General features: G+C 36.4%; 1 protein-coding gene across 1 annotated transcript in view; it reads right to left on the bottom strand.

The window, feature by feature from the left end:
• The window catches only part of PDE4D (phosphodiesterase 4D), a 558454-nt gene that overhangs the window by 455603 nt on the left and 79048 nt on the right, over positions 1–23803 (bottom strand). The window contains exon 2 of the mRNA XM_008642936.2: positions 12524–12638. Coding sequence (XP_008641158.2) covers positions 12524–12565 — 42 coding nt within the window. The 5' untranslated portion in view covers positions 12566–12638. The remainder of the gene's footprint in view (positions 1–12523; positions 12639–23803) is intronic.

The following is a 23803-nucleotide window of genomic DNA, read 5'->3' as shown; positions in this document are numbered from 1 at the left end:
AATTTTCACCTTCGCTTCAATAAAGGCAAACTGAGCAATTGTTGCCTTCCTTCCTTCCCTTGATAATTTCCCCTCTGAAAAAACTTCTGTAACACAAGTGTTTATTTCAAAGCTCCAGAAGGAGCTGCTTGGGGGAGTAGCCATGCACTGTCATGGACAGGAAAAGGCAAAATGGAGTGCTAATGCTTGAAGCAGTTACCAGTATCCTTGACTCACAACCTGGAGTATGCACCAATGTATCGGAAATAAGAGTGTCTTAGCAAATTGTTGCTCACTATAGGATGGTTCAAGAGTTGCTATACTGCTATACCAACATTCTTTTATTTTCCCTGATTCTTGTTCCTGGAAGTAAGGAGAGGATATTGAACAGTGAAACAATCACAACAACTCAAGGTTTTTCACACTGAAAAAGATCCAAAGACTGTGATGCAAATTCTCCTTGTAATGAAGCAGTTTTCTTCTTGGTTCACTAATTACCTTCAAACTATGCTCTTGTAAAAGCCCACCTGCAGTGCTGCATCCAGCTTTGAGGTCCCCAGCACAGGAAGATCACCAACCTGTTGGAGCAAGTCCAGAGGAGGCCACCAAGATGATCAGAGGGGTGGAGCACCTCTGTACAAGGAATGCCTGAGAGAATTGGGATTGTTCGGACTGGAAAACAGAAGGCTTTGGGGCAACCTAATTGCAGTGTTCCAGTACCTGAAGGGAGCCTAGAAGGAAGATGTAGAGGGACTTTTTACAAAGGCATTGACAGGACAAGAGGGGATGGTTTTAACCTGAAATACGGTAGATTTTGAGTAGATATTAGAAAGAAATTTTTTATTGTGAGGTTGATAAAGCACTGGAACACAGTGCCCAGAGAAGTTGCCAATGCCCCATCCACAGGCCAGTGCCAGGCTGAATAGGGTTTTGAGCCCTGGTCTAGTGGCAGGTGTTCTGGCTTATGGCTGGAGGTTGGAATTAGATGATACTTAAGGTCCTTTCCAACCCAAACAATTCTATGAAAATATTGTCAGTGTGTCATTAAAAAATCTGTGGTCTCTGGCTGAGAAGACAGTTTTACTTATGTCTCTGCTCTCACACAACCATTTTAAAATTTAACTTTTACCAACATTACCCCTTTCTTATTGCCTCATAGATGAGGCTGGTAGGGGAAAAGATACTACTATGTGGACAGCACTTATACATGGTTGTCTGTTCTGTATCTTCTTTTAGTAACTGCATGTTGTCCCACCACTCATTCTTTAACTGAGACTGCTCTTGACTGAAAGCCAGCATGCAGGAACTCATTTTAGGTAAAGCATAACAATTTAAAAAGCTAGAAAACCAAAGCTAAGTGTGAAAGGGACACCATCCTTATATCCTAAGGTATCATATATCATAAGGTACCTTACTAGAGCCATGGCAAAAGTAATAAATCAATTTTTAACATATTTTAAGTTGCACTCTTCCAAGCTCTGAGGATGATTTTGCAAAGCTTCAAGGAATATTGCTAAACCAATAGATGCTTTTCTTGAGGGAGTAGCTTTGTTCCAGGGGAAAGAATATCTTTCAGCTCTGTGAAAGTAGTACTTTGGTCAACTTAACCTTGTGATATTTTATTGCACTATTTTTTTGTGGTTATTTTATCCTGGTTTTTGTGATGCAGTGATGGATGAATTCTATCATACTAATTCTTTCACTTTATGCACTACAGCTAGTGTGCAATGTTTTGATAGATAGAATAATATTCTCTCCCAAACTCATTACTCTTACTGTGGCTTCTCTAATACATCTCTACTCATTGATTCAACCCTAGAACAATATAGTGGAATTAATTTTTTTAGTTACTTTGCATTTACCATGTAGAGGGATTATTAGTGGAGAAACACAGCCAGAAGAGAGGTTAAAGTTAAAATGGAACCACAAAGAGAAACTAAAAGCGTAGAAGGAATTTTTATGCATTGAGGAACAGAAAAAGAACATATGGTTAACTAAAGAAAAAAATGAGCAGAGACCTAGTACTTGTGAACACTGGGGGGAAGAAGGAGAAGGCATGATTAGGGAATAAACATCCAATATATTTATTTCCTAATTTGCATCCAATTTTATCTTGATTATTATGATGAGTGATGAAGTCTGTTAGAATAAATCAGTTTTAATATATAATTAATATATTTAATTGTAGTTAGACTCTTTTAGAGGAAAAAAAAGTCAGTTTTTCTTTCCTGATGCTATATGCAGACAATTTTCTACAAATATACAATCCTATAGTTGAAGAAAACAAGTGAAGGCTTGAGGCATACCCAGCCACAACTGAACACCCAGCTTGCAATTGAAACAATCAAAGTACAGCTTTCCCAAGGAATTATGCAAGCCACATTTCATTCACTGTGCAGCACACTTGAGATTGATTATCTTGCTATGACAATATAGAAGATTTAGAGAGTCCAATCTCTACCTCTGCTGCTGCTAACTCATACAAGAGCAGAGTGTCGTGGCTTATTTAATGTAAAAATCCCCAGGAATTAAAGAAATAATAAGGTACACTCTCACTAGGAAATCAGAAAAAAGGCAGGAATTCCCTATCTCCAAAAAATATTTTGTGAAGACTGTAGGCAGCTCTTAAGAATTCCATGTTATTAGCTATTGGAAAGCAATGTTGCAAGACAGCAGTGTTTAACTAAACTTGGTACACAAAGTAATTGAAATAAATTACAGAATTTTAATTGTTTTAATTTCTGTTCATCCACAGAGGAATCTCAAACTGCTGACTTGTAGTTGAGTAGATCACATCTGTTGTCTGTTATTTTAACTACTTTAATTAAATCTTTGTACCGAAGCGCAGATGAAGAGGAAGACACAATCATGAAAATAGCAGATGCTTATAAAATAGCAACAGTTCTGATCAGACTTCTGATGCATTCCTGATTAAGAAAAATGTAAATGGTTAACTGGGACTGCTTCACTACACACGGTACTGTGCATCCAAAGAAACCAGAGGGTACTTTGGAAAACATGAATGTATCTATGGCAGCTTCTATAATGAGGCTCAAAAGTTGTTAGAGTGCTCCAATTATTTTTTATCTGCAACTATTATATACCAATCTAGGTAGTAAGACAGTAATTTTTTATTTGACCAAGATAAAATGCAAAAAGAATATAAAAGACTCCTATTTTTATATAATTTTATGAACTAGATTTTTTTCACTCAGAAGTGACCCCAAAAGGCACAGAATGGAACAGAGCTATAAGAGTAATTAAATGGATAAGTATCTTTAATTAGTATTATTATTGTTTAATTATAATTTTACTATAATTATACTTATTTAATAAGTATATTTTAATAATACGTATCTTTAATTAATTGATAGGTATCTTTGTTGTCTCTCCTTTATATCAGTTTAATTTTTCTAAGTAAGATGCAACTGAAGATGCAAGAAAGGAAAAAAATGCTAGCTAACATATAGATAGAACAGCCTGCAAAGCAAAGTGGATGAAGGTCTGGGTGCAGCCATACAATCACGCTGGTTTTGTGATGGTCACTCACACACCTCCTCTCACAGGTTTTATATTAGAAAACCGCACAGTCTCTAAAATTATTATTTTTCAATGCTTTATCTAATCTGATTTTTCAAAATAGTTTCTCTTTTTTCTTTCTTAAAAAAACCCCTGTCTGTAACAGAGGAGCTGCTGTTTCAAAAGAGGAACACAGAAATCCTAATTTGCTCTCTCAAGAGAGGATCATTAAGTAAGTATATTTGCACTGAGATCATTGTTTTATTTTGAAAAGAGCATAGCAAGTCCCTTGAGACTTGATCTTTTAGTCTCCAGATTGTGACACTGAGCTGGTTTCTAATGAAGGGAATAATAAGTGAAAATTGTTATGTGGAATTTTCAAGGGCACCAAGAAAAGTTTTAGCATTTTATCTACTGAAGCAAAGACACCAAAGACAAGGCCAAAAGTAGATACTTGTAGAAATATAAAAATTTAATCTATCTGTCTAAATTTCTATCTCTCTATCACTTCTAAATTTCCCTTCCCACCCTAATTCATTTGTTCTTACTTTATCATTCAGAGACTACTATTACTAAGCAAAATCTAGGTCTTGACATGTGTCATGTAATGCAGATATTGATCCCTGGTAGGAAATCAATGATATGCCATGTTCCTCTCCAGAAAGAGGTGAAAGTTTGCTATTAATTGCCACTATTTATGAAGAACACTCAGAGAAAAGGATGTAGTAGGTAAGAGTTTGATAGTCTTTGTCTAAGTTTCAAATTTCATATGTAGAAAACTGTAGTTCATTTACCTAATGGAGGAATTGGGCATTATTGCCTTTAAGTAGTTGCAAAAGTTCCTGTATATTTTGAAATAAATTTTCTCAAGGCATGGTAATTTAAAATGTATAAGAAGTATAACATGTATATTAAAAAAAATCCCCATCTCATATAAAATTTGATGGTTTTTTCAATCCTTTAGCCAAAAATATGATCTATGTTAATTCATTTTTCAAAATTATGTTGCAATCGGTTGTAGTTTTTACTTATTTAAGAGCATGCAAATTACCTAAGTGTTTCTTCGATATTGCTGCACTGACTTTTTCAGATGAGCCCTAATTTGTTTTCAATTCTGGCTTTTTTATTATATTTTACAGCAAAATGTCCAGATGAGGTGCTGCAACATCCTAATCTGTAATATTTGTAAAAGAGCTAACAGAAATTTGCTTAGTCTGCACATTGTAACAGACTAATTATTTTGGACATTCCACCATTGCCTTCATTGCTTTCTGGATCTTAAATAGGAAAGGAAGATGGGTGGTCTAACATCATATCAGAGACCCAGAAAAGGCTCTAAAACAGCAGATAGGACCATGAAAAAGCTATAAGCATGTGTCAAAAGCATAGGTGAAAGCTAACAGGTAGGAACCCAAAGCTTGGAACTTATACCAAAGAATGCCTTGTATTCAGGAGGGCCACAAATCACAGTGAAAGTCCATCAGATGTAAAGGTTTCCATTATTTTATATTCTTATAAAGAAAAGGTGAAGTGATAAGTAGTTAAGTCTCTAGGCAACTTATCCTGACTTTAAAAAAAAAAGGTGGGGGTGGAGGAGAAAAGAGGACAGCAGCACAGCTGCAAAAAAAAAAGCAGATAGATCTGAAAAATCAAAACCAAATCATTTTCTAGAACACAGGGTCTGAGATATGAGTACTAGCCCTAGAGCAAGTCTGAGCCTCCTTTATTTTTTCAGCTTAGGACTGACAGGGCAGAGGCAGTAATTCAGTCTTTCGGAGGTTTCAAAATAAAAAGCTGTCTTTGTTAGGACTTCTTGAAAGTGTGGAACAATACTAACTGGTTCTATGAAGAGACAAAGGGAAGACTTGGAAAATGTCTAGTTATTTTGCACATTTAAATGTGAAAATTACAAATAGCAGAAGTGTAATACGGAAGGACAAACTGCAAAATTTGTTTCCTTTGACCTCTGTCTTTATAGAGACATGAAAAAAGTACCTCATAGGTCTCATTTGGTCTTTTGGGAATGTTATTTCAGATCTATCCCCAAATATTCAGCTGCAACTGATTAAAAAATTTCATCAAAAATCTTGGAAACAGGTTTTTCTCCACTTTGAAAATCAAAATATTTACATTAATCCAGTCCAGTAAAGTGCTGAAAGAAACACATTATGGGGACTTTTGCGGCACAGACTTGGCTAGAGACAATGCTGCTTGCCTCTTTCTGTTAACTGTGTTCTCAAACTGCATTGAATCATAGAATCATAGGATGCAATGAAAAGCAGAAATTCCCCAGGTCTTCCACCTATTCTTTCTTTTCTTTAGCGGGGTTTTGGTCCAAATTATAATAAAGTTTAAAAAGAAGAGAGAAAGAAAAGAAACAGACAGAACAGATATTCCCAGATTCTGCAATGCTGAAAGAAATAGGTGAAAACATGAAGATTTCACCAGCCCTTTCATGGATATTATTAGGTTTTCCAGCCTCAAACCACCAGACACATCTGCTCAGGGGCTACAGATTATGCAGTTTCACTATTCACAGGCAGTTTGCAGTGTTCCAGCTGAGGTCCTACATAAGGTAACTAACTCGAGCTCAGTGAGAGAAGCCTCATATTTCATAGAAAAGCAAGGTTGATATTGGCTCTTTTCAGAACTAAATTTGATTTTTTTTAATGGAACTATTTATTCATTTAAGGAAATGTGACCATGTTCTTTCTTCATCAAGGGCTTCCTAATGGACATGCATAGCATATGCTTTCTGCTTTCCTAGGCTGTATATTTATGTGTACAGTCATATGTGCATACACATATATGCATACACGCATACACATATATGCACAAAAGACAAGATATACTGCAGGTGTCACAAGGGAAAAACTGTATAATATTAAAAAAACCCCTCATATTTCATGTACAGTCACAGCAGTTTCTGAAGCCATTGCTAAAGAAACAAAATAGAAATTGCAAGACTCCAATTACAAGACCACCATCTAAGAGCTGAAGGGCAGTATTAATTCTGGAATATACTGCTCTTGCCTACCCACTCAAGCTTTAATACTACTCAGCTGTTCATTGTTTTTAATTGTTCATGTCTCCTGTTGCTGTCAGTGGCCAAAGAACAGTAATCCTTGCCAGGGAATTGTCTGGTTTTTTGTAAGTGCTAGTACGAAACCATTTCCATTTTCAGCAAAGACATCTAGCAGATTGTTCTGCCATTACTACAGTATTTGTTCCTCTAAAAACGTCCTCCATGTAACTGCCACTTACCACTCTTTAGTGCCCTACATCTATCATACTTCCAAAGTCTTGACATTTTTATATTTCTGTTGAAAATATTTATTATTTATAAGTATGTCAAGAACCTTGTAATGCTGGAGAACCAGTTCCTCCATTGCACTCTGACAGATGCATAGATATTGACAAGAACTACCTACCTGCAATTTAAAATTACAAGTGAAAGACAAATAAGAACAGAATTTACGTTAAAAAAGGAATTCCATAATATGGCATTTCCCTCCAAATATAATGTGTACCAGTTACATGCTCATTCTCCTTCTGTATCCCTCCCTCTGTTAGCATCAGCCAGCTTTCTCTTAGGCACCATTTCAAAATTTGGTCTGAAAGAGGGATTCAAAAGATGCAGTGTTTGCAAACTGAAGACCCAGAAAACTACCTTCATTTTTAAAGAAAGAAGACTCTCTAGAAACTTAGTCATTGATTAGAAATATGCTGCAGTAAGTAAGTGGGAAGCAAAAGTAGGGAGACCATTAAATCATTAATATTACTCTGTTTTAATTACATCATCCACCACCTTCATGCCTTTCCTTTATTCCTCCCTGACCACTAGCTGCCTTCAGCATGAAGTGCAATGTATAAAGTCTTGATCTTTGTTGTCTTTATTCCTAATTTTCCTACTCCAGGACTCAGTAATCTATCCATGTTTTCCTTTTCTCACCTTTTAATATCATTTCATTTAAGTTTACATTCTTTAAGTTAAGCATATTTTCTTATAGTCATAGAATGAGATCTTCAGAGTCATTTAATTTCATTTTCACCACTGTAGTAAATTATTCCAAAGGTAGGAGAAGTTTCCATCAAGCAGTAAAAACAAGAGGTCTGGATCTGGTGTCAGATTTCTGAGTAAAACACAGAAGTAGGTACAATTCTGGTACAAATGGTTGACAACTCCCAGTCCTTCCCATGAAAGAGGGCCTGAACCATACACTGCACCTCTTCAAGACAGCCAGAAATCAAGAACTGGGTGGAAAAATTGAGAGCATAAATGTATTGCTGGGAAGATATAACCTCCAAGTAGCCAATTATCATTGCAGACAGGAAGAACTGGGACAAGGGATACCAATGATACAAATGTGCAAGAACTCCAAAAAGTAGAGACCTAGGTGTAATTCAAGGGTTTGCTAGGGTAGCTGAGCTATAAAGCTCTCTGTCAGACCCACACAAATCATCTGTTGTCATGTGGACTAAATAAATGTCACTGCCCCACGAATTATTTTTTAAATCGGCATAATAGTGGATGACATTTGAGTTACAGATTAGAATTTTTATGTATGTTAGCACATGGGTGGGAGTATTTTCATGTTTCAAAATGGTGCAGTTATGTCTCAAAATTCTAAGTACTGCCCAGGACCTAGATAAGGAGGTAAGACTTGCTTTAAAAAGGCTGGAACTTAACTAGGAATGTAGGCAGGAGATTAACTAGGAGAAGAGTCATGAGAAGAAAAGAGAGATATATGACAAAAGCATGTCTATTCATCTTAGAAATATCACAGACAGAAGAAAGAAAAGCATGGAGAACAGATTTTGAAGTCTGGTCAGAATAGGGTAGCTGGAAACATTAGTCAGAACTTCCATGGAAGACTGGAGAGGGTGAAAGACTGAAATAAAGAAATACAGAATGAGTGGGAGGAGACAAGCACATGCAATTTTGTCAGGAATAAACTGGTGTATTCCTCTAGAGAACCTTTTCTCTCTTTCCAAAAGACAATCCCACACCTAAAAGGGGATTATCAAATGTACACATGTGAATACAGTAAATTAACATAAAATAATTAATTTGATGGGATCCAAATCCAGGTATTGTTTCTCAGACTGGACTCTCACAATAGGCATTAATTACTAGCCCCTGTGGAAAAATGTTAGAAGAAAAGGGTGAAAGTTGCTCCAGGCATTACTTACTCTCTCTTCAGTCATTCTCTTCATATAAGGTGCTGCTTTACATAAGGAAACGTGCTGCCTAAAATGTCCATTTTTCCAGTCAACCACAGTAAGTGACATTAAGCAAAAAATAGCACCACTATGTGAATTTCAATTTGCCCTTTAGCAATGCCCCACCTTTGCCTTTTCTATCCCTTGTTTCCTTTGCAAAGGCTGTTTTACAGATGGAGAGGTGGAAGAAGGCAAAGAATATGTAATGTAATTGCTTCCCATTAATTAAGAATGGTTAGTCCAAGCAATCTCCCTCTAAGTATACTTCTATCAGATAACAAATGGACCTAACCATTGGTGATGAGAGAAAAATCAATTTATTTGTAAGTAGTGCAAATTTATTATGAAAAATGCTTCTGGAACACTGCAAGTTTGTCTGTTGACAAATTGGTTACTTAGAACTATTGACCCAAAGCAAGAATTTCTGTCTGATAGAACTGCGTTGTGACATAAAAAGTCCTGGAACTGAACTTATTTGCAATTCCTTAACACTGTCAGTGGAGAACTACATCACTCTACTTTTTGGTATTGAGTGTCTTACGCTGTTGCTGAATAGCTATTCCAGCTGGTGAGCAGAGAAGTGTAGTGCAGGTAGTGTCTGGGGTGGACAGGATGACGTTCCCTCTCCCTACGGGAGAAGCGGCAGACAAAGAGCCCCTGGCCCTTGTCTTCTCTGTGACTCATAATCTAAGGAGAAATGAGCACAGGAATAAAAGAAGTGTTTAACTTCTCTTCACTCCCCCACATCATAAGCAAAGGTTATATCAATCTAGCCTTAAGACCTTTGGATGAAAACATCTCTGTGAGTCAGCTGTTTCCAAATAGCTCTCTGCCCTCCTTTGCACTTATCTATGGGTGCTCCGTGCCTGCTTTGCATTTGCATGATTTGCCACCACCACCACAACCACCTCCCGCCACTCACAACTTCTGCATGTAGCTAAGCTCTCAGAATCTTTCCTTCAACCTGTCTTTGGAGAGCATTCCATTTTGAGGTCCACCATTTTTTGACCCCACTGGTCAAAACTTTGCTTTTAAAATTTTAATCAGAAAATGTCAGCCATTTTGACTCCTATTAGGGATCTGTAACTTATCCTGAAGCTATCATTGTTGAAAATATACTTTTTATATTTATGAATTCAAAAGTCTTGCACTTCTAGGCTTTTACGGATAATCATAAACTAAAAGGCAGACAAAATACTGTTAAAGTTCTAATTTTGCTTTCTGTCCCCTGCTCCTTCTCTTTTGTTGTTGTTGAAGCTGTTGAAATGCCACAGTTTAAGCAGACCCAGTTGCTAAATATATCCTCTTTCTTGGTTCATTTTCTTGCAATATAGCTGCTTTCTGATTTCACAAGAATTGACTCACTTCTGACACAATGTTCCAAGATAAAATCCCACACAATGTGACATTCAGACTTCATTCTTGATACTAGCACTCTCATCACCTGAAAGTAGAGTCTTTCTTCCTTTAGCTGACCAAATATGCTCTGATATACTCCCACAGAAATCTGGTTATTACAATTCTTTGTTGAAAAGTTATTTGCTATCTATGGTGTACTGTCAGTAAAGCTATGCTAGTATCATTGAAGATAGACTGGAAGTCTGATTTTGAAAATACCAATTTCATCATGCCTTTTGATAATGAACAAATTATATTCACATATGTAAAGCTGTAGAAATAGTGTGTGGAAATACTTCGCCTTGCTTATGCAGTTATGAATTAATATGAAGCTCTTCTGAAACAAAAAAAAATCAAGTTCACTGTTTTATTATAAAAAATATTTTAAATGATGTCTCATTCTGTGGTTGATCAGTACTAACTAAAACTCCATTCCTTATTACATGTAACTTTGTGGTGGGGAGGGGTGGAAATGGACAGGGAAAAAAATTACAGGTAGGAAGAGAGGGAAGGAGACAGGGAGAGACAAATATTTAGCTGTCTTTTCAGAAGCATGGAATTATAAGCATTACACCACCAAGAATATTCTAAGAATTTGAAAATGCTGGAAAAAGAGGAACAAAAAAAAAAAAAGGAAAGGAGGAAATTATTTAAGAGGAAAAGTTGTAAAAGAAGTAAAGAGCTACCTAAGGATGCCTAAGGAAAGGTACTAGACAAATAGTACACACAGACTAAAGGATGCTGACATCCTCACTGAATGCTGTGAGCAAGACTGAAAGAAAGAAATTACTACTAAGTAAACCCTTTTCACAAACACAGTTAAATTCAACTCCATAGGCTACCAACAAAACAATGAATAGTAATACTGCGGAAATCATCAGGGGGAGAGTGAAAGTCTAGCAGGAGTAGACATACTGTGCCATCTGAGGACAGTTCAAACAATGGAACAAAAAAATCTATTAGAAGAAGTACAGTTAATAAATATTAACCACATATTTTTAATTACAAGATCACTTGAAAATTATCTTAACTGTATTAGATATATTGTATTGTTAGAAAAGCAATGGAAATGTTTAATTACTTTCTACCAGCAGTTTCTACCATGCTACACTGTTAAAATAAGCTTCAGTTAGCTCATGGTGCACAGTGAGTTCTATATTTGGTGAAAATACCCAAGTGTTCACACACATCTGCAGGTTCATCTTCTATATTCAGTAAATTATGTTCACTGACATCTGAAACCACTGAACCAACACTTTGATTCTCATGCTTCCTAAAAGGATAAAAACTTCCTTGAAAGATACTTGACAACATCCCATGAAATATGTCATATTCCATCTTTCTTTTCAAGATTATTCAGTTCAACTGATGACATTTTTACTTATTCACCAGTTGGTCTTTTGATGAAATGACTGGTCTGGCAGACCTGGGATGACTGTGACAATGAAAATTCAAATTGACAGGCATATGGAATGATGGAAGATTTCATATGTGATGTGAAATCTTCGGCTGTGCTCACCAAATCTAATGAGACTTCTCCAAAGTCACTTTTGTTTAAATAGTTCAAATAGTATCACTATTCCCCTACAAGCAATAGTCAAAAATTTATTTAAATAGCATGACAACACACAGCTTAAAATAATTTCTCAAGGATTATATATTTTACAATTTCAAAACAACAAACAGTAGGAAATATTCTATGTACTCCATTCAAAGAAATAATTGCAGATGGTTCTAATTAAGTTCACAGAGCAAAATACGCTAGGATTTAACAGCAAAACAAAGAATTTTATTTTGCAGATTAAAAAATCTCATTCAGAGTCTGAAATGTCCAAACCACTCTGTTTCAGTAGTACTCTTGGATAGAGAGAGATACATATATAGGACAAAACACATGGCAAAGACCAGAAAATAAAATTAGCCTTATCCAAATCCATGCTTATACCATTACCTTATTTTCTCAATGTTCTCCTGGAACATTTCACAGTCAATATTTCATATCAAATAAAGTGCAGTCCCTGACATCAGTGCAGGGCCATACATTTACAACTGAGTATCTTGTAGACATGATATAATCTTATATGTCAATGAATGCTCATGAAAAATCTAACTTCTAATAACTTTTTTAAAAATAAACTGTGGAAAATAATGTGTCAATTACAAAAAAAAAGAAAAAAGAAAAAAGTCGTTCAGACCATACTATCATTCAATAATCTTATCTCTGGGTGTCAAAGACACAAGCATATTTATTTAGGCTACAGATATAAGAATAGGGTACAAGTAACAATTACTTTATCATTCTGTCTCAGAAAGTGGCATTTGAAAGGCTAATACAACACAGAAGTAATGTGAAAGAATACTGATATTGAATAAAAAAGAGAGAAAAAGAAAACCTTCTACTTACACTCTTGCTCTTCCCATGTAGACTACAGGTATTCGTATTCATGGTGACTGAATCAGGAGTGTTTTGCAAGTCAAAGGCGAGATTTTATCCCTGGATCATCCAAATAGCTGCTATACTGAAAGGAAATTAATTTATATCATTAAAACAAAGGCCTTTCAAGTTGTACAACATTCAAGCATGAGACACTTTGTTAGTGAATAAAAGCTACACACATTCTAAGATCTACCAGAGCAAATGTTTCATGTATCACTAAATCATTCAACACATAGTTACCCTGAAACATACAGCACGCATATCCATGAACAGATCATGCTTTCTAGTCAATAAAAAATGCACACCAACTCAAAAATTTGGAAAATATTAGAGGCTTCTGATTATGGGCTTTTTGCCACAATTGTATTTAACTAGACATTGGCAGCATTATTTGTAATAATGAAATAAACCTCATTGGATATTTGTATTCAGTTTCTTAGTCTGAGGGCATCTTTTAACTTATATGCTATTCGGACCATGACATATGCTAAAAATTTGGAGGAAGAAGGTCAGCTAAGAGTAATTTTCAAATCCAGGAGCCTAAGAATGCTAGAACCAGCAGTGGGGTACTTTCATACAGTTGTCAGAATTTGACAATTTTGCCTTTGTATTAAAACAATAACTAAGGAAAAGAAACCTAGCAACTGATGATGGCATGGCATCGCAGCTTTGAAAAGCAGCATTTGTCAGCCTCTGGCTACATGCATAGTCATAATCATGGAAGAGTGGAATTAAAGGGAAATTCAGATGCTCTAAGATCAGGCAGTGTCTTGGGGTGATTTTATGATAATGCTGTATTCCCCTATTGTCTGCTTATTGCCCAGAAATGGGTCACGCAGTTTTAAGCTGGGTCCGAGGGAAGACTGGGGGGGAGCTGGGAAAATTCCTCAGCAGGTTTGTGTTCAAGGACTCACACACACTCCCCCATCTTGCTCGGCTCTGCTTGCAGCGGGAGAGAGTAGATCGCTGCTTCTAGCCAGCTTGTGAGCTAAGGCAAAAATTTTTCTCAGGACTGTATACCGAAATCCTCCTGTAACTTCCTCTCCCTCTTCTGGAGCTGATTGGCCTGGCTGTGATCCGAGAACCAGATCATCAGACCCCGTGGACCAGCAGGGAGGCTGTGAGGAGACCACATCCCAGCCTCGGACCTTCAGGGGGGCTGAGCCAGCTACAGAGGGAACTCTAAATACACCAGCTTTCTCTGCAGCAAGAAGGTTTAATATCTAACATTATTCATTTTTTCATGTGCCTTGCAGGCACTTTGTTTGTTAAATAAACAGGTTTTTTCACTTTCTTCCAAGAAATTCCTTTCACATCGGTGGGGGAGGGAGTGGCGAAAGGGGACATTCATTCCAGAGCGTTTTCCTCCTAAATTTGTCTCAAACAAGGCAGTTAAAAGATTTATATTCTCATTTGAGCCAGATACATCTCTGCACACATTTTTTCCTTAGGTCAACTAGCCAAAGAGGAGATAAAGTAAAATTTCTGACCAACAGAGATGCTACAGTAAAATCTCCTAATATAACATCAATTATATCAGCAAAAAGCAGTATCTGCAAAAGTATCATCACATTACTTTTTCAACAGACACAAAAGTAAATAAATCATTGCTCAATCTATTTCAGCAATACTCAGAAAACACGAGAGAGAAATATACTTAGTTAATTAAACTAGTTAATGAATTTAGCAAAATTCATAGGAGGCTAATAAAATATCTAGAACTATGTATGAAATCAAGGTACAAGTTTATGGCCTTAACTCAGGAAAGCAGTAGTAGCACATTAAATGGGGATCAAATATTTCTTTCACATATTGCATGCCTTAAACACTTTCAGGCATGTTTCTATGAACAACCATAAGTCCATATCACAGCTAGAAAGCAGGAGAGTAGAGCTCTTGAAATCTTAGAATAAAGGAGAATAATGCAGGCTATTCATACTAGGATGAAATCTGAAGAGCTAACTTCTTGTCCCATGTACATTTAATCAAAGAGACTGAAGAACATTCCCTAATGACTATTTTTCTGTGGATGCAATACCTAGAATTTACACATGACACCACAAGAATAGACCTCATTGAACTAGCCCAGAGGTACTTCCAGCAGCTACACTGGTGCCATTTATTATAACAGGGACATGAGTCATACAGACAGATGCCCTTCTTCCAGACCTTACAAGCTTTCCAAGTTTTCATTAAAGTATTATGGATTTTATTCCTGTTGAACATGATATGTCCAAAATATTAGCTAAAGACATAGTACAAACAGAAGACATTCATTTTGGACCATAAGCAGAACAATATATATAAACTTTTATTTTATCACTGTAGTCATTAAGCCTTAACAGTAACTATTTATATAAAAACCATAAGCACAACAAAGACTAAGAGAAAAGCTAGTGACTTCAAATTGAAGATTTTTCTGATATCGCTTATCTTCTAAATTATAGAGGACAATGAATATGTAAACGCTTCCATTGACCTGGTAGCTCCATTTACAATTTTTTTTTTATTTTTCTAAACAGGTGATTAAGACATGACAAAATCACTTGCCCTTTATGATTTGTTTCTAGCTCTAGTTTTCACTACTCTTTCAACTACATCTTGCAAAAAAGATATTTTCAGGGTGTGAAGATCCATCGAGCAAAGTGGCATATTCATACAAAGCAAAATATTATCAGTCACTTCAGGTTCTAAGAAGTTCTAAAAAAAATACTAGAGAAATATCATAAGAGGAAGAATGAAAAACAACAAAAAATTCTGACAGACTGCTTGAGCAGATTCCAGGGTAAATCAGGAGATTTAAGTTCCTGTGACATCTGAACAATATTGTTTAATTGTTTGTATACATGTCTGTCTCTTTACAGAAGCAGCATATTTTCTTTAAAGAGAGTTACAGAACACTGCAAAATACTAGCTGCTGCACAATTTGATGGACTTGTGCTCTTTCTGCTTGTTAGATAACCTTACATTTCTTTAATTGTATTTATTTTTTAAAAACTCCCTAAAATTTGCACAAGAATGTATAAAACTAGCTGGGAAACTCTTATGTCATTTTATTACATGTGACTTAACCTTGAACAATCTCTCTTGTGTGCAACAGCTGTCCATCCACCCTCTAACAGGCATTTAGCAAACAGAAATTAAGGTGAAGACATTTCCTTCCATCAGGAACTGACACTGCATGCCTGTATATTGTGTTTGCTCACTCTTATATACGGAGTTTAAGTCAGCTTATCTTAGGTTCCTATCTAAAACCTGAGCAAAGGGGTTTCAGTATATCAGTGTAGAATTAAGTGATTTTGGGGAGCAGACCACAGGCAGCTGGCAAAATTATGGTACTGCTAACTATTTTACTAAGTCTAACTCTAGGGTCACCTATGTCTGCATCAGAGCTGTGTTTAATAAAATACAACACTAAACTTAAGAGTTTTCTCCTCCTTTCTAATTGACAACTATACAAATGTTATATGTAATCATTTGGAAATATTCGTGATCTAGAAAGATTTCCAATGGTGATTTGGGTTGCCCATCACTGTCTAAAATGTTTCTATAAAAGTTGCAACAAAGCTTTGAGATAAAGCTTACTCCATGTTGCCACCCGACATCCATTTACACAAGTGAGATGAAGAACTCATACTGATTGTCTCCGACATGTCTCTATTTCTGAGCAGTTCTGGGCTGGTAAGGTAGCCAAATTTCTTTCAGTTAAACAGATAAGGAAAAAACACATTATCATACAGGACGCAGAGCTCTTGAATGATCTTCTGTCTCTCTGATCTGCTGTAAGAAAACTGACATTTCTCTGAAAGAATGTGTTGTTTACAGATTTTAATCTCAGAGCCAAGAAAAGCATGCTCACTTTACAACAACTGAAGATAAAGATCCGAAAGGCCTGAGCTTGTATCTGCAGTGTATGACTCATTCAGTGTCCAGGACCACTTCTGGAACACTTCAATGTGTTTTGTATAATTTTAGTTTCCCTAGCACAAGCACATACAAAAGACCAAAAAAAAAAAAATTAAAAAAAAATAATAAAATAAAATAAAATAAAAAAAGCCAAAGCAAAAGAGCAAAGACACCCCAGTGAATCTGTTAAGCTGCATTGAAAAATTTTCAAAACCAACAGGCTGTGAAAGACCTAGACAACTGGAAAAGAAGTGAAAGAAAGGCAAAAGCTTCATCAGTACATGCTCTCTCCTACGCTGAGCAAGCCACTGTATTTTCCTAGTTATGACTGAGCAGGAAAAAGTATAGCTTGTATAGATAGGCTGAGACATGATAAATATATTATTAAGGGACAACTGTGCAAATAAACACTTGAATATTCAAAGCCAAATATATTCCTACTATCATGCTACTGGTCTTTTATTTCTTTAAATATCTTGCAAAGCATAACCCAGAAATCACTCAAACCTGCTTAGTTTGACTAGCTTTTGCCTCCTTTAAGTCAGGGATATAATTTCTATATAATTTGCATTGTAGGCATTTTTCAAAACAATTCCATATTCAAAAAGCATTTACACTCCCTTTAAAAAAATGATAATCGGCATGAGTGTGAACATTCTGCTTTACACTTGACTAAATGCAGAGTAAGCAAGACCATGAATGTCATACCAAAAAAGTCATAGGTGTATGAGTTAAAAAAAAAAGATAAAAACCTTGTTTGTATCATTTCTACTTTCCTCATCTTTCCCAAATTTAAAAACACTACTATAAAAGCCAGTGTTTCAAAACTATATTGAATCTACATGAAGAAATATACTATATGCAATATTAACATCTCTGAAGAGCACGTAAAAATGGCCTTTAAACTTGTCAACTAGACTGAATTAAATCATAATTGTTCAGTATTTTAGTGCTTTTGTTTAACATCTCCTGTTCTAGAGTAACCTCTTCTGTAGGCATAAATGATATGTAAAGAATCTCCAGTGCACAAAATGGGAATTTTGACATTGATCCAGGTAACATCAACATTTAAATTCAGCAGAATAGACATAAACTTTTGTCACTCTTGCAGGAGCATTTTTCTTTAATTTTTCAAAGTAAAGTAGTATTTATCATTATCCTTTTTTAACAATAATGTTGAATAATTTTACTGTTAGCCCTTGATTGTTTAGTACTGTAAACTTTTGGGGATGCAATGTAAATTCCCAAGATGGTATTGAACACCATTAAGTAACACTGGAGAATTACTTTCCCATAAGTTTTTTCCAACAGTTGAAAAGCATGAAATAACAGGTTATGAGAACCACTTTTCATGAAACACTTGCAGCCAATGTAAGAAGGAGAATATATTTTCAGAAGTTGTTTTAAGACATGTTGCTGTATTGATGCAACATGAGTATCAATGCCAGAGAATTTGGAGGACTTGCTACTAGAAATATCATTAATCACAGGTGTGTATTAGATAATGTAGTGTCCAGCAGGATGCTGGATTTTTAATAAAAATGATGGAGTAAAATTACTGTAGCACATTATAAAGCACTGAGGAATGTAAAGATATTGCTATATCATTATATTTTCTATTTCTTCCCTTGGATAAAGTCATAAAGTCTCATTTTTGGAGAGAGGGAATACGATTTTAGCAGAATTCAACATGACCCCAGAGAGACACTTATGTCCACTTAGTGCAATTTTTTTCTTTTTTCTTTTTAAGTAACTTCCGTTCATCCCAGAGTAAGTGTTCAGCACTTACCCCAGAAAAATGCCTTAGAACAGATAGACAGAGAGATGTAAGCTGGGGAAGTTAGTCAGGTTTTGAATCTGGGGATGGGGCAATGAGATAGCAATTTGGAGTAAGAGTACTTCCACCAAATATATTTTCCTTATGACTATATATTTGGTAGCTTTTTTTATAAGCTTTTTTTATAAGCTTATAAGACCAATTGCTAATATTTTATTCATCACTTCTATGTGTTTGTACTGAGGACTCCGGCAGTGGCTGGGTCTGATTCAGTCCTAGGGATTGTATCAATTTGCTGTTGAACAAAACAACACAGACTTTCCCTGAAGTACATGCAGTCCTATTACATGCACAAGGTTAACTTCTCTCACAAACATTTTGACTGTTACACATGCAAGAGAACACTCTGTGTGTCCTGACACTACTCACAATACAACAGCACTGCTGAGGTCAGGCACTGCTAGACCCAGATTTATGCCCACTGGGTAATGACTGTTCCAAGAATGCATTCTTTTTAATGGAGGAGCTGGCTTACAATAGCTGTGATGCTCTTCAAGTCCTCCAATGTGCCTATTCTCCTAGCACTGAATGGATGATACATTTATTTAACAAAAATGGGTACCCTTCAAGATGACTGACCAGAATGTCCTTCACTGCTGAACATGCAGGCAGTCCTGGCACATATACATCTGCATAACAATCTCTGCTTCATATTCTCCTGGTTTCCACACACTACCTAATATTTCAGCTTCCTCCTTGACATCTGAGCATCAAGCTAGCATATTCATACAACTGTTTGCTTTTGCCCAAAGACCCTTTTCTACACAGCGATGTTCATTCCAAGTCCATCATGCAAGTCAAGCACGTTCCACTCCCACTGAGTGCATCACTTTCCATTTCATTCTAGATTTCAGCTGCTATTTTATCACATTCTTCAGTTTTTCAATTTTGCATAGTGGTCTTTAAAGCCATTAATAGCTTGGTATCACCAAATTCTTTTTTTTTTCCTTTCCAAACCCTATTTAGCACATAGAAGAGCAAAAAGCTCTGCTTCCTGGCAAGCTCACATTTCAGAATTAGTAATTCATCTGTTTAATTCCTGGGCTTCTTTAGAAGTGTTCTGTCAATTGTCCTTGCCCATTTTAGCTGTTTATTTAACAAGTTCTTCTATTATTACCTAAATCTGGGGCAGATTTTGATGTCTCTTACAAGAAAAAAAAGCCTACCATAAGAAACTTCACAAGTTCTCCTGTACTACATCTTTGTTAAATGTTCCTTTTATTCTACTTACATCCTTCCAATCTCTCTAGCTGACTTCATGATCTGGAGGAGGCTTCTCAGCAAACTGCTATATCTTTATACCTTTGTTTCTGTTGCCCATTTTTGGTCTTTCACATTAGTTTTTAATACATAATATTTCAAATTTTATAATGTTTTCTATTTTTCTCATTTGGGCAAAACTTAATGGTTTTGAAGGATGTTTTTGCAAGGACTATCTTTATCCTATTGTTTCCCCATGACAGGTTTCTTTCACTTCCTAAAAAATTACAAACTATATAATCATATCCTCTCAGTTGTTTTTCTTGGGCTTCTACAACTTTTACACACACAAAAAAAAATTTTTTATAGAACCTTGTCATTTTTCTGCTTCACTGTGTCTAATAATCCTGTCACTGTTTTCTGTTCTTTCCACTTTCCTATTTGATAAAAATTTTCTAGCTCTACTTTTCTTTAGAGATACAAAAACTACCTAGGGGAATGCATCATTTTGAAATGTGCTATTTCAGAATTATCTTCCTTCACAAAATCTTGAATTTAAAACCTCAGATATAACTCAGCCTCAAAGGGTTTAAAATCTTAGTACAATCTCTTGATTTGATATGTTGCCTACTTCCTTTGAGGTTCAGATATAGCCTATGCCTCTAAATAGTATTGTTCTGTTCTAAAGGCATAAATCCCTTGCTCTTGATATTCTCATCCACATGATGAAATGCTGTCCCTCTGCTTCTTCTTGCATTTTTGCATGCAATGTGGAAAGCACTTGAGAGAATACCACTGCAGAGATGGAATATTATTTACACAAGTTTTGAAATCTTTTTCTGGAAGTGTTCACGCTTTCCCCATCTCCTCATACACTCATTTGAATAAAGGATAGCAATAACACCATTTCAAAATAACACAACCACCTTTACTTTTCTTTCTATAACTGTTAAAATTTACTGATGTAGTTCTAGCAAACAAAGTTAATATTTGATAACTTAAAAAACAAATATATTTTAAAACTGGCGTATGCTATTCAGTTTAAAAATGTTTTGACTACTATAAGGCATCAGTAATTGCTTTCTCCCTTCAAATAATGACATATATTCACATTATGATCTTACAGAGCAACTCAGTGGCTGTATAATGGGTTTTGTTTCTTTTGCAGGTGGCACTAACTTTCACCTGTGCCTCAAAGCACTACAATTTCTTCACACTTTCTGCTTTTCTAAAACCCATCATAATTTTCCTCCTTCTGTTCACATTTGCTACTGCATACATTTCCTATTGTTCATAGTTCGAGTTTATTAAAAATTAATCCCTTTGCCCCAAGCTGCTCAAATTTATGCTATTATCATTTCAGAGCACTTTCAGAGAAACAGGTCCAGACTGCAGTGGTAGCAAGGCATTGGAAGTCTGAATTTGGCTTTGTATCAAAACATATGACACACTGCATACAAATGACTGTTTAAAGAGAGCTGTGTGATCCAAGTGACAAACCCTTGAAACTTGCTATGCTGCTATATGTTACAGTTGTGCCATTTAAGACAGATGTTTGCAAGTAAGATTCTTCATGCAGGTGAGGGCTGGGAACAGATAAAGAGATTTGTTAAAAGCTAGAAGTAAAATCTTTAGATATGATAATTTTCTATTTCGTATTTGGATAGAACTTTGCTACAGAGGAGATGGAGTAAAATCAGGGCTGGCAAATCTGAGTTGAGGGAACAACCATATTGGCTATGGTTTTAATACTATTTTGTCTAACAGTGAAGTACCTAGTTAGGAGATCTTGTAGACTAGAAAAATCGTCGATATGCTTGCTCCAGATAAACCTCCTGCTTTGTGTTCCTGTAACATACCAATGACTGTCAAGGTCAAATTCCTAATCCCTGGTTCTTGAACTCGAAACACAAATACATTAACAAGGATCTTGACTCTCATAAAACAAGACACACATCTATATTTTGATGATCTTACATCATTTACTTAAATTATGACAAAAAAGAGAAGCACATTATTCTGAAATTACTTCAGGTGACTGAAATTGAGCTGTCCTTATGTTTGAAAAACCTGAATTTGAAAGGTTATTACTATGTAATATAGACTGAGAAGGCATATAAAGTACAAGTATATGTCATTCTTCCTTTGGCTGCATTTAACTGAAGGAGATTGGAGCTAAAATCAATTTGTTTTACCTGCTGTTCAATATTTTTAAAACATACAGAAATTTAATAGAAATACTAGATTTTTATTACAAAACAAGTTTAATTTTCTGCTTATCATGTTTACAGTCTGTCAATGGAAGGCAACTTCCTTTTGGAAGAGGCGTTAATGTGATCAAAAACAGTAACACAAGAATCTTCACAGTGTAGCTAAAATACAGCTTTCTGAATATACAAGCAATTCATTTGCTGCTACCAAAAAAGTTTAAAAATACTTTGAGGTACAAAAGAAAGGGAAAGAATATTAAAAAACAAACAAACAAAACCCAAACATGCCCCAAACAACTGCAAATGAGAAATCCAGGAAGTTTTGTCTACGTCCAAAGTCTAGTATAGCATTTTGGATTTTCCTAGCTTTTTATCTCCAACTGGACAGCTTTTACAGATACAGCTGGCACTAGTTTCATGATGCCATAACTTTTATCATCCCCAGTAGGTAAGATGTCTTTTAGATCACAACAATTTCAGGACAAGCATTTGATTTTAGATAAGGAAAGATAAACCTAAACTTTATCTCTACGCACTCAGGAAAGGCTAAAAATACTTTTATTTGATTGGATTTTTCTCCCTCTTCTGGCAGAAGAAACAGAGCGATTGAGAAACTCAAAAAAAACTCCTCAAGAAAAGAGGACTCAGGTTTGCTGTCTTTCTTACAAGCTCTTTGGGACGGATGGGCAGGGCAGAAGAGATGGAGAGGTGGCACTATATGTAAAGGAAGGGTTAGAAGGTTGGCAATAGCACAGTTGGCAACGGCACTGTTGAGAGCCAGTGAGGATAAGAATCAAGGGGCAAAAAATTCTGGATATCATCATGGGTCTACTGTGGACCTCCTGGCCAGGGCAATGGCACAGATGAATTATTCTTTGAGGAACTAAGGGACCCTTCCAAGTCAACTACCCTCGTCCTTATGGGGGACTTCAGCTTGCCAGAATTAAACTTGGAGGATCACACAGCTGGATGACACAACCTGAGCCAGATGGTTCCTTAAAGACCTGGATGACAACTTTATGGACCAAGTCCTAAGGGAGCCAGCTCAGAAAGACACTGTCCTTGGTCTGCTGCTTGTCAACAGGGTGGATCACATGAGCGAAGTGGAGATTGGCACCATCTTGGCCACAGCAACCACAAAGAGATTGAGTTTGAAATCTCTGTTGACAGGAGGAAAAGCGCCAGCAAAACCTCAGTTCTGGACATGAGGAGAGCAGACTTCAGGATGCTCAGGGAACTAATAAGTAAGGTCCTCCTGGGAAGAAGTTTCTGCAGGTGCTGGGGTCTGTCAGTGCTGATCACTTTTTAAATACCACCTCTTTAGGGCACAGGAGCAGGAAATTCCCTAATGCTGGAAGTCAAGCAGGCGAGGCAGAAGGCCAGCTTGGCTGAGCAGGGATCTTCTCCTGGAAATAAAGGCAATAAAGGAAGGTGTCTGCCCAGCAGAAGCAAGGTCGGGTGACATGGGAAGAATACAGAGATGCTGCTCACCACTGCAGGGAGAAAATTCATGCAGCCAAAGCTCAGCTGGAGTTGAAGCTGCCAGAACTGTGCGGGACAATAAAAAGAGGGTTTTTTCAAATATATCAATAGTAAAAGGCATTGTAAAAATAATATTGATCCATTATAGGATGAGGATGGTCATCTCACAAACAGGGGCATGAACAAGGCAGAGGTGTTTAACACATTCTTTGTCTCTCTCTTCAACATTGATGACAAATCAAGGGGTCCCAATGCCCTGAGCTGGAGGACCATGACTATGAGAATGACCAACTCCCAGCTGACCCTGAAACTATGCAGTATTGGCTGCTCCCTGCAAATCTATGGGGCCTGATGGGATTAATCTGAGAATCCTCAAAGAGCCGGCTGATGTGATCACAAAGCTTCTCTCAATGGTTTCTGAGTGGTCTTGGGAGTCCTGAGAGGACCCAACTGACTGGAAGCTGGCAAACACTGTCCCAATTTTCAAGAAGGGCAGGAAGGAGGACCCTGGAAATTACAGGCCTGTCAGTGTCAGTTCACTGCCTAGTAAATTCATAGAAAAAAATATTCTGGGAAGTGTTGAAAAAGACCTGAAGGACAATGCAGTCACTG

The sequence above is a fragment of the Corvus brachyrhynchos genome, unplaced genomic scaffold (genome assembly GCF_000691975.1).
Source record: "Corvus brachyrhynchos isolate BGI_N302 unplaced genomic scaffold, ASM69197v1 scaffold310, whole genome shotgun sequence".
Taxonomy (NCBI): Eukaryota; Metazoa; Chordata; class Aves; order Passeriformes; family Corvidae; genus Corvus; species Corvus brachyrhynchos.
Note: the sequence above shows the minus strand (reverse complement) of the source record. Positions and strands in the feature narration are given on the sequence as shown.